The sequence below is a fragment of the Alosa sapidissima genome, chromosome 5, assembly GCF_018492685.1.
Source record: "Alosa sapidissima isolate fAloSap1 chromosome 5, fAloSap1.pri, whole genome shotgun sequence".
Classification (NCBI taxonomy): Eukaryota; Metazoa; Chordata; class Actinopteri; order Clupeiformes; family Clupeidae; genus Alosa; species Alosa sapidissima.
Genome location: NC_055961.1, coordinates 7,518,252 through 7,532,921, shown reverse-complemented (window position 1 = coordinate 7,532,921; position 14,670 = coordinate 7,518,252). Strand labels below are relative to the sequence as shown.

The following is a 14,670-nucleotide window of genomic DNA, read 5'->3' as shown; positions in this document are numbered from 1 at the left end:
TATCCTGATAGCCAGGCTGTCTGATTGTTAGTGAAGTTCATTTCAGATGCGAGTATGAGAACCTGCATCTCTGTTCGTAGGTTAGAACGTAAGAACGAGGTACTACAGACTGAGGTCGAGGGCCTCCGGTCAAGCCTTGAGCAGCAGCGGCGGTGGTTCAGCGTGGCGGAAATCAAGATGCGCAACGTGGAGCGCGCCCGCGCCGATGCTGACCGACGCAACGCCGCCCTCCAAAAGGAGATGGAACAGTTTTTTGACACTTTTGGAGATCTCACCACTGAGGCAAAGAAAACAGAGCGCATCATACAGAGCTTCTAATCTTTGGCCATCAAACTGCCTTTACCGACTCAATCGATAACTCAAAACACAGGCCAAGGTGTTAGTTGTCAAGGGCTGCCTTTTAAAATCCTGAAACCAGCCAAGTTACAACTCACTTTATGATGGCCTACCATCACACGGATACTGTAAAAGCCAACCTGCCTCTCATTCTTGGGTGGTACCACCCAAGTTAAATGGAATATACTCTCCCCACAAGATGAGGGGATCAGCATGATTTGTAGAAGGGTGTGATGAACTACGTCCTGTGAAGCTGTTGCTGATATAGGATGATAGAAGCATGGATAGGATTACTGGTTATTGGACTGCTTTATGCTACAGGTAGCTTACAGATATGAGGGAACCTAGACCTGCTTGAAATCACATGTAGCCTACACTAAGTGGAATGACTCGCCTCTGGTTGGCATCATACTTCATCACGTTTTGGCTGTTGAAGCTGAACTTTTACAACAGAGTGTTCCATACACATATAGATGTAAATACGTTATAATGCACTCATTTAAGAGTGTTCCATACACATATATAGATGTAAATACGTTATAATGCACTCATTTAACTGTCACTCATTTAGTACACTAATAAAACACACCAAAAAGTGTCCAACATGCTGCCCTGTGTATATTTTATTGTTCAGGATTATTTGTAATTTTCTCTCACCAAAGAAAAAGGGTTTTATTTTAATTCTGCTTCGTCACAATTACTTTTCTTGCCATAGATGTTGTAAGGGCCTCTGAGTAGTCATCTGACTCTCAAGCACATCTTAATATTCTCAATATCCCACAATAATACAGCAATAATAGGATACAACTGTTTTTTTTTATGAAACATCTCTGATTTTTGAGTGATCACTGATGGGAAAACATTCTCAGCCAAGAAAAGTTGTTTCACAACAACAGTCTTTAATGCAACACTAGTCTACATGTTTCGACTACATGTACATGAATCAGTGGAAATGACACTTTTCTTCTGAAACGTCAAAGCCCTAATTCGTTGATGTGGGTTTGGATTGTCAGACAGACAGCCAAACACTCTCTCTCCTCCCCCCCCCCCCCCCATCTCTGCGTGTGAAAATGAACTCACTATGAAAAGCCCTTTCAAAAGCTGAGGCCCATGCTCAGATCAGCATACACTTTGACACGAATTAGACATTTGACATCAGTGTTCTTGAGTGGGATGTGGCAAGTGTGCGGTTGTGACAACAAATAGTCAAAGACACAACACAAAAAGACACTAAACAGACTTGGTAAACAATAGATGCTGATGCACTATTGTGTTGAAATGTATTTTCATGCAGACATTTGAAAAGAAAGCAAAAAAAATAAAAGAAATCATACACAGACACATCCACAAGAGATCCATGGCCCGATGTGAATAACTGGGAAGCAGAGTTACAATTTGACACAGAAATTCTATTGGAAAAAGGTAAACAATCAAACTTGTCCGACCAAATAATACCAATAAAATAAAACAGTCTTATCCTCTTAGTGAAACTATCCATCACATAGACCTTGATGTGGATAAGATGTGATACTCAGGTGTTGTTTAAGGCAAATGCAATAATGTACAGCTCATGAAAACGTGAGTTCTCTCCTGAACACCTCCACTCCAATACCCTGAAGGATGGCCGACACAAACACAGTGACCATCTCAAGCCGGTCACTCTCTGGCTGATGCTCAAGTGCACAACAAGATCAGATGAACACTTTTTTCAAATCATGTTCAAGTTTAGAGGTCCAGCGGTGGCCTGGACTTAATGTATGATATGTAGCAACGATCAGAGACAAGCTGACCATCAGCAGCCTATGGGTGAACAGTGACGAGAGAGACACAAAGAGACAGAGTGAAAGAGAGAATGAGAGAGAGAGAGACAGAGTGAGAGAGAGAGGGAGAGAGAGAGAGAGAGAGACAGAATGAGGGACTCAGACATGATAACTAACCTCTACATGATACACCAACCCTCTCAATCTGACTGGCATTCCCGAAGTACAGTTTACAGGACTCTCTTTTTAAAACAGGCTACGGCTCTGTGATTTATGTTTATATTTACAAACAGGATGGCGGGTAATAAAAAGCATGAAAACACTGTAAGAGTACAGTTTAACTTTGAGTGCGGTGGCTAGGGGTGGAGCGAGCAGGAAAAAAAAAAAAAGATGGTCAAACAGCAAAGGGTTTTCCAGGAGAATTCTGAGGACATGTAGTATTCAAAGAGAATGAAGAGACATGACAACTGACCGCTCTCTCCATTAACTGGCGAACCACTGCCGCAACAGCGGGTAGCAGGGTCCATTAAGAAAGTGCTCAAAATGTACAGTGTCACTTTTGCTTGTTTGTCCCTTAGGCGGGTCTTTCTGTTTGAGCATACTCGAACAGTGTGCAAGCTCACTTTAAAACAGTTCGTCGTGAATCTAATGTTCACATCCCAATTCATCCGTCATCATTTCCAAATCTATATTTTGCTTCAAAATAAATGGAAATGTCTTTTGTACAGTACTTATGCTTTTGCACACTCGGAGAAGCTGTAAAACTTTGTTTCCACAGCACGAGAATTGTTTTTTTTTTTTTTTTTTTACACTTATATACCTATATACATCAATACAACTAAAGGCTATACGCATGAGATTCATTATCCTCAAGCCCTTGACAATGCAGACCATAAAACATGTACGAGCACTTTTTCTATATACAAGGCAGGCACTACTTTTTTCTACATGTGTACAGGCATACTTAGTATGTTGCATTTAGAGTGTTAAGTCATTTGAAGTTAACATGCAGCTGGAAATTTTGAACACCACAGATGATCCTGATGGCACAAACTCAGAGGATTCTGTCCATATTGCATATACTACTAGTAGCCTATCTGCTTCTGTGCTTCGTTTTGGTGGCCATCAACTGTACAGTGACTGTAACTTCATCAAGATGAACTCAAAATATTACAACCATATTGATCAGTTGAAGATTACACAATTGTTCCTTGAATGGAGCTAACGTTCAAGAAATTTGTCCAGGTGTATGTCAATGTAAAAAACACTTTAAAAACCTAGGTCTGACTTATCATGGGGAGAGAGATGAAGGGGAAAAAAGGCATTGGTGTTTGATTTTAAAATAATTGCACAATGGAAAAAAAATCCAACATCGATTCCGCAGATACTTTTTTTTCTTTCTTAAAGGCTGGTTGTTTTCATTTCTAAGGCAACACAACCTTAGAGCTTCTGCCATTTCAAATCACGTAGAGATACGGTGCTGAGAGTAAACAAGTCAATAAAACACACTAAAATGAATAAAGACAAGAAGCAACCAGCAGCTCAGCCCTTCCAGCGGAAGACAAAAAGAAAAGAAAAAACATAAACTAAAAGAAACATCTCTTGAAATAACTCGTCTCAATCTTTTCAGTCCAAACCATAACATGGCACACAGAGAAGGAGCCAACAAGAGAGAGACAGAGAGAGAGAGAGAAGACAGAGGAGAAAGGTTGCTGAGGGTTACTCCTCTAGCACCCCCGTGAGGGTGTCTGCGCAGCTGCTGTCCGTGTCTGAGGCGAGCGTCTGCTCCGTCGACATGGACGAGATGTCATTGATGGAGGACGACTGAGACGCTGTGGCGCTGCTGTTCACCATGCCATCTAGTGGACAAGGAGGAGAACAGCACCGTCAGCTTGCACCACCCCCCAAACTAACACACAAACCACCACCTGACTAGAGAGAAGATCTGCAAGACTTCCAGGATGAGAAGTCATTAACTATGCAGTAACACTGTCAAAGCAAACTGTGAAGTGAATGTCATTAGAGTAATATAATTAGACAAATGCAATTATCCACTGACAAACACAATTTGGGCAGCCGTGGCCCACTGGTTAGCACTCTGGACTTGTAACCGGTGGGTTGCCGGTTTGAGCCCCGACCAGTGGGCTGCGGCTGAAGTGCCCTTGAGCAAGGCACCTAACCCCTCACTGCTCCCCGAGCGCCGCCGTTGTAGCAGGCAGCTCACTGCGCCGGGATTAGTGTGTGCTTCACCTCACTGTGTGTTCACTGTGTGCTGTTTGTGTTTCACTAATTCACAGACTGGGTTAAATGCAGAGACCAAATTTCCCTCACGGGATCAAAAAAGTATATATACTATACTATATACTTACTTAAGTCATCTTTTTACAGATTGTGGTTTGTGTTATTTTCTGGCATCAATCTGTTTTATCTATCTGTTTTATTAAGGATACTTATACTTCTACTTAATTAGCATAGCAAGCATGTTATTTCTTTTTGCGTGTCCATCTTGGTTCCTCACCAGAGCCTTCTTCCTTCAGCACACCGTTCCTGTTCCTCTCTTCCCAGTCCATGACTTCTTTGTAGATCAACTCTGCAGAAAGACAGCGTTCCAGCATTACAACACATAAACAATCCATATGACAGACAAAACAGAGCTGATATGAAAAGTGACAGCAGTCTAAACATCTACAACCTGGTTAAACATTGGTGAAAATGCATGCATATTAATATATTGTGCAATGTATGCATGTACTGTATACTAATAAGTTAAAGGTACAAGTAAGTGAAAAAAAAGAAATTTCTTTACCTTTCCATTGTTCAATGGTATGCTCCCTCTCCTCCAGCTGCTTGTCGGAAATCTGAGGGGGCGGCTAAACACAATCAAATACAACACAATCAGAAGCGCTTACCTAGGTCTGCTCTGTACTGGGTTTCATATAGATTAACTGTTCTGCGCCTGTTCAAGGACCCTTAATGACATTTCTATGATAGACCTACAAGTATACAAAATAAAAAATAAAAAATGCAAACACTAAACCACAGGTTAGGTCTAATTGTCGACTGGGAATTAAACAACAATATTTTCTATTTAATTTCTTCTCTAATAGGCTATTCAAGTTAAAACTTTATCAGGCTTCAGGGATTTTAGAATACAATGAATTTTCCCAGGACTGTGGGAACCCTATTGTATTGAACAACCCATTCCTAGCACTGTTGTCCCCCCCCCAAAAAAAAAACAAAAAAAAAATTAAAACAGGCATGACTACCCACCGCATCAGCCTCAGCTGGGTCGTACCACACGTGGATGTAGGGGTGGTTCAGGGCTTCCTGCACCGAGATGCGGCACTCTGGGTCGATCACCAGCATCTTGGACAGCAGGTCCCGGGCTTGGCTGGCTGCAGCAGAAAGAACACAGAGGAGAGCCATCACCAAAATGGCCACCGGCCCATCCAAAGCACTAGGAGCACTGCTGTAAAAGACCACTCTATAGGCAGACCAACAGAGATCAACAACAGAAGCATCACACTGCAAGAGTGCCTACTTTTGAGTTTGTCGTGCTCCGTTTCAGAGGGGAAGGCCCAGTCAGGGAAGAGCTCGCTGAAGCTGAGGCCAGGATACTGAGGCTTGTTCATGACGTAGTTCCTCACAGTCTCCATCAGCCGGTTCATGAACTCCATGGAGGGGGTGCCTAAAATCTCTATGACTTTATTCCACTGGTCGATATCTAGAGCAGGTGTAGTTAAAGAAAGGGACTAGAAGAGACATTGTGATGGAATAACATTCAGAGGGATATTACCAGTATACAGACAAATTAACACTATAAATAAATACAGGGTTCCCACTCTAAGTCAGATGTAAAATTCCATGTCTTTTCCCTGACAAAAAACCTGAATTTTCATGACCTACTATAGAATGAATCATACAATATACCGACCAAAGATACACACCAATTCTGTGTCGACATATATTTGCATTAATGCATTTTGGAAAGTAAATTTTAAATTGCTTTAAAAAACAAAATTCCCTGATATTCCATGACTTTGCCCCACAAATGATAAAATTCCATGACTTTCCATGTCTGGAATAGACTCCAATTTCCGTGATATTCCAGAAATTCCATGACCTGTGGGAACCCGATAATAACTGACTGACCTACTAACAGACAGACAGACAAGACTATTCAACCAATGATTTTTTCCTTTCCTCTCAGATTTGGATTTGAACTTATCGGCCGTGTCACTTAAGTTTCCACCCGCCACTGAATAATAGACTGGGAGGTCAGCTGCACAACACAGGGGAAGAGGCTCGCTGCTCACTTGATATGGGAAAGGAAGCATTTCCTGACACCTCTGGCCTTCTGGGAGGAAGTTCCACATGAGCTTGAATCACAAATATACCCATGAATGCACCAAAGAGAAAAGTGCAGAAATAATTGGACAGAAAGTGTGTTTCCAGAAGATCTGGTCTGAAAAGGATACGGTCTGTGCCCTGGAAGATGACACTGCCTTTTACCATCTCTCCCATGATGCATCCTACTGACCAGATATCCACTGCAAAGACAGCACAGACAGTTTAGCCTTTTATAACACACCGCAGACACAGAGTGCAAATCCGCTTCTACAGTCTTACAGTGTGTTTGCAAAGCCTTGTATGTAACAGGCAGAAATGTGGCTGCTGTATAAATTAAAGACAAATGTACTAATTAATTAGTCTTTAACTGTGTAGAGAACATCAGTCTTACAAAACAACCCCCGATGCCAGAAGCAAGGACGCACCTTCTATATTCACAGGAAGTGGACCAATATACCAGATACACTACCAGATAGCACACACTATTTAGTATCTGCAAAAGGAAATGCAACACAAGCTATAAGGCTAAAGCTTGTGAACAGGCATATCCTTACGGTAATGCTAGCTAGCATTCCACCCTCTCCACTGAAAAATCTATATAGGCAAAGAGCCTTTTAGTACTGGGGATGTCAATCTAATGAAAAGGGTGTGTGTGAATCTCAGCACTAGATCAACGTTTGACATGTGATACCATTACCACCAGTATTCATCAATTCCCATAAGCACACTGTCAGCAACTGCCAAAGCAAATTAGAGAGGAGAGGACATGACCAATGTGCTTTGGGTATGAGGCTGTAAAAGCATATGACGAGACGAGCACATCTGGGGGTGATGGAGGACAGGTGGGTGGCGTACCATTCTCTTTGTACTTCATGCCCAGGATGACCTCTGGTGCTCGGTAGTATCTGGTCACTACATAAGGGGTCATCATGAAGTTGGTGCAGGCGGTTCTGGCAAGCCCGAAGTCTAAAATCTTTAAAGTGCAGTCAGACTTCACCACAATATTGCTGGGCTTCAGGTCCTGTGGACAAAAGGGAGGATTATTTTAGGCAAGGTTTTATTTCTATAGCACATTTCATACACAGGGGTCATTCAATCTGCTTTACATAAACAAAAGCAAAGAGTAATAATACATAAAAGCATAAAAGGGCAAGAGTTAAAAAAAGTAAAGTACATATATAATTGAAAGACATAAAAAACAACATAGAATAATTAAAAGTGCAAAACAACAAATTACTGGAACACAACCAACAACAACAGTAAAAGGAATGATGAGCACTCTGATTAACAGCATAAAAGCATGAGCCATGTGTAACTCAGTGATTCTTACCGTATTTCCTAACTATTAGCCGCGGTTTATACATTGATTTTGCAAAATTTCTTCAGCTATGAGGTTAATAATACACGGGGGCAGTTAATATGGTATTAATATGGTTTTGTTTTTTTAACTTGCATAAAACACTGTCCTGAGGTTTATACACAATGCGGCTAATACACAGGAAATTACTGTAGTCGAACACCCAATGAACAGCAGCACTTTCAAATACTGTATGAAGATTCTTGAAGTAGCCCCGTATGTGCGCGCACAAATATAATCCTTTTAGTGCAAAAATGCCCGATAGAACCTGTAGATATAGTCCTGAGATAGAGTAATTTGTCAAACAAGGAGATGGGTAACTCCTCTTTTAGGTAACACCAGAATAGAGCTTCAGAGAAGCCCGATAGAGCAGTAATGCCCTATAGAGTAATTAACACCCGAATAGAGCTTCAGAGAAGCCCGATAGAGCAGTAATGCCCTATAGAGTAATTAACACCCGAATAGAGTAATTAACACTCTCGAATTAACAGTCTCGTTGACACCCAAATAGAGCTTCAGAGAAGCCGAGATAGAGCTGTTACGCCCATAGAGACTATGCCCGCTCTGTCTATTCTTTGTAGAATAACAGGGTGACTACTTCACAGAATCCCCCTTTGCCCAACTAACGACACCAAGATTTGTTTTGCTTTAAGCCCTTTTGTATCAAGGAGAGTGGCAACCTTAAGTCTTTCCTCCTTAATTATTACTTTTTTCTTTGTTCAGCTGTCATTAGACGACACAGCTAAGTAAAGTTGGGTGCCACCAGCATAGCTATGATAGGAAATCTAATTGTTTTTGATGATTTGACTAAGTGGGATTATATAGAGGTTGAATAAACGTGGCCCCAAGATCGACATCTGGGGAACACCACAAGTCAAGGACGTTGGTGTTGAGGTACAGTTGCCGATGGCAACAAAAAAACTCTTTCTTGTAGATATGATTTGACCCAGGAAATGTGCCAGAAAGCAATGATACATTTACAATGTGAAGCACTTCTGCTGCTATGAGGTGAAGAACAGATTTAAAAAAAAAAACGGTAAGTACAGTGTCTAAGCCACACGTGGAAGAGTTGAGGTTCAAGAGTTTCATAGTCTAATAATTGAGAAGATATGTTCAGTCTGATTTTATAAATTTTGTCTTTAACTCATTGCATTTATTAGTTGACAGAAGTTCAGAAGTTCAAGTAACAAGGGGGCTTTGTTAACTTTTTGGCAGTTGAAGATAGCACAAGAGTTATTTATTATACAGACTTTAGTTAAGACATGAGCCAGAGCACACATCCAGAGTGGGTCTGTTACAGTGGTTTACTCATTGGGAACAATCTCATTCTCATCATGAAAAGTTTCAGGTAAACACAAGCAAAAGGCCTCTCCTACGGCCCAAACACTGACAGCAGGATCCCTTAGTTCAACACATCTTTCTACTAATACGAAATTATGCTGACCCTGTGGATGATGCCTGCAGAGTGTAGATGTCGAATGCCACAGAGGATTTGGTAGAGCAGGTAGGACATCCTCTCATGGTCCAGGTCCATGTGGATCACCTGACACAGGCTCGCATCCATCAGCTCCATCACGAGGTACCTGTCAGGCACAGAGCATCGGAGAGCAACTCAAGAGCAATTCTCCTCTGGTCTTGACTCCAGATGTTTGATGACTCTCCAAGAGAGAAGTTCATGCATTTTTAAAAGGTCTTATCCCTACTTCGAATGAATCGCACTGGAAAATTACACTTCTACAGTTAATGTGTCTGCAAACACACAAGTGCAGGACTTACAAGTCTTGAAACTCCTCCAGGGATTTTTGTGGCGTGAACACATTTAGCAAACGTATGATCTGCAGAGAGGAGAAAACACAACAAGACAAGACAGGAGAGGCAGGACCGTTAGTGGCTGGAGAGTGTTGGCATGATTGGCATTAACAGCAACACTCACTCGCTCAACTCAAGCAGAAGGCGGCATTTGCCGTGAGTGACAGCCAGGAAGGAGAGTGACGCACATTTTTGTGGTTGACACACTTGAGGAGCACCAGCTCCCTGTAGGCGCGTTTGGCGTGAGTCTGGTTTTGGAAAGGGCGGCTGAGCTTCTTCACTGCTACAGGGATCCCAAGGACAGTGTCCAGAGCCGAGCTGAGGGGGAATAGGGTAGACATGAACACACACACACACACACACAACCAACATACATAACATGATCTACTCTCACAGAGTCAGGGTCATTACCACTGAAACTCCTGCACATGTACACACAAGACATGGAATGTAGGCTACACATGGCACATGTACGATTACTATTATATACTATTACTACTATGTACTATTACTACTATGTACTATACTATTATGTCTCTATGGGACTTGAAAAGGGCTGCCTCTCTGTAACTTTCCCATTGTTCTTGTTAAAATAAGCATTTGATATGTTCAAACACAAAGACATGCAACCTCACTTCTGTTCTGTGGCTGTGTGTGTGTGTGTGTGTGTGTGTGTGTGTGTGTGTGGCTGTGCGTGTGTGTGTGTGTGTGTGGCTGTGTGTGTGTGTGTGTGTGTGTGTGTGGCTGTGTGTGTGTGGGTGTGTGTGTGTGGGTGTGGGTGTGTGTGTGTGTGTGTGTGTGGGTGTGTGTGTGTGTGTGTGTGTGTGTGGGTGTGTGTGTGTGTGTGTGCGCGAGCTGCACTTATGAGTTCCCAGGTGGGCCCATACTCACCAAACGATGCCCTGGGCTCCGGATCCGATGGCTCGCAGCTGCTGGTACCTCCTCAGAACGGTGAAGGTGGAGTCGCCCACCTGGATGCTGTAGAAGTGCCCCTCCCCCTCAGTCATGGCTGCTCCTGTGCAAGGGCCTCACTAAATGGGTCAGACCTGCAGGCAGAGACCAAGAGCAACATTAGATCTGACACTGACCAGCACAGTACCATCACCCTGACACAACATTTTTATGGACTTTTATGCTATTTACTGAGATTTACTATTTATTTACTGAGCTAAATTTCAAAACATTCCAAGAGTTTGTTATTTGCACGTTCTAACTGAGGGGCTAGAAAAAAAACGAATTCAAAAAATGGAGACTGGTGGAGAGTCCAGTCATCTTCCTTCTCTCCCCACTTCAGTACATCCATCAAAAATATGCAGCCTGATATTCTACAGTAGAACAATTTGCCTGCTACAGAAAAATACAACATGACTGCCCAGGCTACTCCTGGAAATGATGCTTAGAATTCTTTGATAACAAATACTGAATGTCCCAAAAACATGACCATGATGATTATTAACACATTCCATACAGTTAACCTGAGCACAAACGAGAGGAATTCAAAAGATGAGGTAAAGATGTAACCGGACAGATGTACAGTACAGATAGCTTATCATATAGGCGGCTACACAAATATTCTGACGGGGAAAAAAAACCTGTCACAAAATGTTTGCACAGTCTCATATCAGTCTATGTGTCTTCCCTGGTCAGCTCACACATGCCCTGCAACCTCTGAGAAATGTACAGGCTCTACTGTACTGTGTACTGCATTGTGCTGTCATTTCTTTTGTCATCGTGGCTTTACTTTTCATGGGCTTAAATCAAGAGTGGAGAAAGAATAAAGCCATGCATGGGCTTTCAACTTCATACCAACTAGTGCTCGCACCTCTCCCTAAATGGTCCAGCACCTCAAACCTGTCTCAGAATTTACAGTGCTCCCCTGGCCTGCAAGACCATTTGTTTCCCACTTCAAAGACATTTCTTCTGTACTTCTTAATCCAACGGACCTGCTCACTGAAGAGATTGCTCAAGCATGCATAAAGTCTCCTCTTTCTGCAAAGCTGTTTTATACACTGGTGGCATTGTGCCGGCTAATATACAGTCTACGCTCATGTCTTCAGGTAAAATGCTGTCCATAAATGCTACATGGAACAAAATATGGATGACCAGTGACAACATTACATTTCTGATGGGTATAAATGGATGAGGCGGCCGAACGTTGCCCAGGCCTTCCACAGCCTTGCAATATTATTTTGTTAGGGTTGCAACTGAAAAAGTACTGGAGCCCATTTCATCCGATCTGGAGAGAGATAAAGCTAATCATGTTATACCGTGCTCAATAATCCAATATCTTAATAGACCATGCTGCTCTGGCCACAAGCAGCACATAAAGGCATTAGATTAAGCATACAAGGAATCCAGGCCTGCTAGTAAATCAATATACTTGCAGGGCAACATGAATATTCACTGGAAGGCAGGAAAATACCGAGCTGCAAGTACATCTGTAGATTTTGTACCCTGACTCAATCCAATGCAAACATTTAGGTTGTCCCACAGGGGATGGAGTAACCAAATGGTCCAGTCCACAATCTTTAAATCTGATCCACCACAGTGAGGAAAAAGGCTTAAAGAAATAATGTGCTTGCAGCACTTACCAGTCTTTTTTTATAAGTTCAGCCTCATGTTAGCAATGTGATTTCATAACCACACATTTTTAATTGCCAGCATGACAGTAACAAAGACCAACTTCCAAGTTAAATGTACCACTTCATCTGCCTGACTTAAATGCCACGTGCATGCACCTACATTAAACATAAGACCCTTAACACACACTGTGCAATGTACAGAACTGACCATCGTGATGTAATGTGGCCATTACAACATTATCATCCACATTCGGGAAGACAAAGGGTAACCTTGGGAACCTTGGATAATGACTCCTCCGGCATTCCGCGCCACATGCCGTTTACTCTGGCTCACAGTAAAGCCAGGAGGACCAGAGGAGGCAACAACAGAGTCATATGGGAGAGATAAGCTGGGTCAGGATCAGCACTCCTGTCTGGTCTACGAGGACGCCACATTCACGGTGAAATACACTCATGCGGTCCGCCTGTTTGCAGCAGCGCACGGTGATAAAATCTTTGCTGTGCTTGTAAGTGTCTGCTAGGAAAGCAAGGTAGCGGACAACTGCAGATTGTTCCCACATCTCAGAGAAGTCTGTGTCTGCTTGAATACGGAACACGTCATGGCCATCCTTTCATTCTGTTTTGAAGGGAGCATACGCATGTTTCTAGTCCGGCTTGCCTGGCAGGGACATGGCAATAATTAGACTTTGTCTGATAACACAAATCTCACAGACGATGTCTGAGAGATCAACACAGTGCGTTAGTTTGCCCAAGTAATAGATGGTCCACCTTCTCGGCTAGGATGCATGTTTTAAAGGAAATGCTGCAGAAAAAGAATGCTTATTCAAAACACCAATCCACAACAGACATACACACATGAACAACACAGACAGAAACACAGAGCAGCGTGACCGTGTGGTCAGCGGGCAGACTCAGACAGTGGTATGTCAAGAGCCCCATGGCATGCAGAAAGACTGGTGACCCAGAAAGGCCTGTGTGATCCTCAGCAATGGGCAGCAGCTGATTCGCGCCGACTACTTCATCTCACAGACCTGATATGACTGCTTGTGTGTACAGATCAAATTTGTTTTATGATCTATGATTAAGCGAGGGCTCCGCATTCAATGTCTCAAATTTACGCTCCACGAGTTAAACGACGCCTTACTCTACCAGGTCTCAGATTCACATTATAGCCTATGATTAAACATGACTTCATATGTGACATCAATGGGAAACCACATGACACCAGGGTCAGTGACTGTGGGGTCATCTACATAAATTCAGGGGACAGACTTTCCTCTATGTGTGTCACATTTAAATTTGTTTATAGAAGCATATTACTGAAATGGTGTATGACAAGTCTATGTGCAATTCAAGACTATCTTTAACTGTGTAATTGGTAGAGAGTAGGCCTACATTGTATATGCAATTTCCACTATCTGCATTTAAAAGAGAAAGCAACTCTTTTTAGGGTGCATCCTATTAACCTGTGACGATAACGGTACTGGCAGGGACGTTTTGTTACTTAAATACGTCATCCACAGAAACCAACCATGTAGTTTCCCATGATCCATCCATCCAGATGTATCAGGCCAGGGACACCAGTGAGAACCCCAGTAGTACTACCCACCACCTTTGCTTGAATACCAGTTTGGACAACATAACAAAAATGTGTAACACTGAGACACTAAGATAAGAATTTGTTCATAACTAACGTCTCTACCGTCCATATACCGCCTTGATCACATGCTCCGAGATCCAGACAAGCTAGCACTTGTATGGTAACGCATACGGTATAATCGTGGGCTAGGCATGCATAAGACAGAAGAACCATATACTTTTCTGATCTGACATTACTCGTCCGTATGAGAAGGCTGACTAACTTACAGTTTTCCCGTTTAAGTTAAAAGACCACCTTAAAAAAACAGCGTTATTTCCCACCAAAACCCATAACTCATGGTTGCCATCACGACATGTTAAGAAGGATCCACGATATCTACAGTGAAGAGGCCAGAACTCCAAAAGCTAATGTTAACCTTACCAATCCAGACAGCTAGCTGTGCTGTGCTGGGCTGTGCTGGGCGTACGGGACAGCAATTCCTCGGTGTCAAAGCCAAAGCAACGTGGTAAACGATAGATTGGAAACTTGTTTAAAATGTGTAATAGACACACTCAGGATTAGTAGAATGAAAGAAATGTTCTCAAAATCAGCCGGAGAATCTTGTGCACAGCTGTCGGGATGAAATGTGTTAGCTAGCTTGCCGCTTACCTTCTCTCCTCTCACTCTCCCCGGTTTTCTCCCATGCAGACACAAGCGAGACACACCAAATTGCGGAAGTATAGCCACTTACTCTGCGTCTACATAAAACGACACGTTTCTTATAGAATAGTGAATGAAATATACTTTTAGATTAGGTCTTCCTCTGACTGCACGCAAAATAGCCCATCGATGTCTGAAGCATGACTATAGGGGCGGAGGTTTGTGGGACAATAATTC

At 42.6% G+C, this 14,670-nt stretch overlaps 2 protein-coding genes across 17 annotated transcripts in view; one reads left to right on the top strand and one right to left on the bottom strand.

The window, feature by feature from the left end:
* Positions 1-6,550, top strand: part of si:ch211-247j9.1 (rho GTPase-activating protein 24) — a 21,654-nt gene extending 15,104 nt beyond the window's left edge. For 13 of the 14 annotated variants that reach the window (XM_042094010.1, XM_042094009.1, XM_042094007.1 and 10 more), the window contains one exon: positions 81-941. In XM_042094010.1, coding sequence (XP_041949944.1) covers positions 81-318 — 238 coding nt within the window. In that variant the 3' untranslated portion in view covers positions 319-941. Of the gene's footprint in view, positions 1-80; positions 942-6,306 lie in introns of those variants that run through there. The other variant, XM_042094012.1, reaches the window with a different exon arrangement.
* Positions 1-14,670, bottom strand: part of mapk9 (mitogen-activated protein kinase 9) — a 22,358-nt gene extending 7,688 nt beyond the window's left edge. The window contains exons 1-12 of one of the 3 annotated variants that reach the window (XM_042094037.1): positions 14,443-14,670; positions 10,504-10,658; positions 9,801-9,930; positions 9,580-9,638; positions 9,248-9,386; positions 7,302-7,467; positions 6,575-6,646; positions 5,638-5,820; positions 5,367-5,491; positions 4,903-4,966; positions 4,615-4,686; positions 3,775-3,955 (exon numbers count right to left, since the gene is read on the bottom strand). In XM_042094037.1, the coding sequence (XP_041949971.1) occupies positions 3,816-3,955; positions 4,615-4,686; positions 4,903-4,966; positions 5,367-5,491; positions 5,638-5,820; positions 6,575-6,646; positions 7,302-7,467; positions 9,248-9,386; positions 9,580-9,638; positions 9,801-9,930; positions 10,504-10,619 (1,266 nt within the window). In that variant the 5' untranslated portion in view covers positions 10,620-10,658; positions 14,443-14,670 and the 3' untranslated portion in view covers positions 3,775-3,815. Of the gene's footprint in view, positions 1-1,576; positions 3,956-4,614; positions 4,687-4,902; positions 4,967-5,366; positions 5,492-5,637; positions 5,821-6,574; positions 6,647-7,301; positions 7,468-9,247; positions 9,387-9,579; positions 9,639-9,800; positions 9,931-10,503; positions 10,659-14,442 lie in introns of those variants that run through there. The other 2 variants (XM_042094036.1, XM_042094038.1) reach the window with 2 other exon arrangements.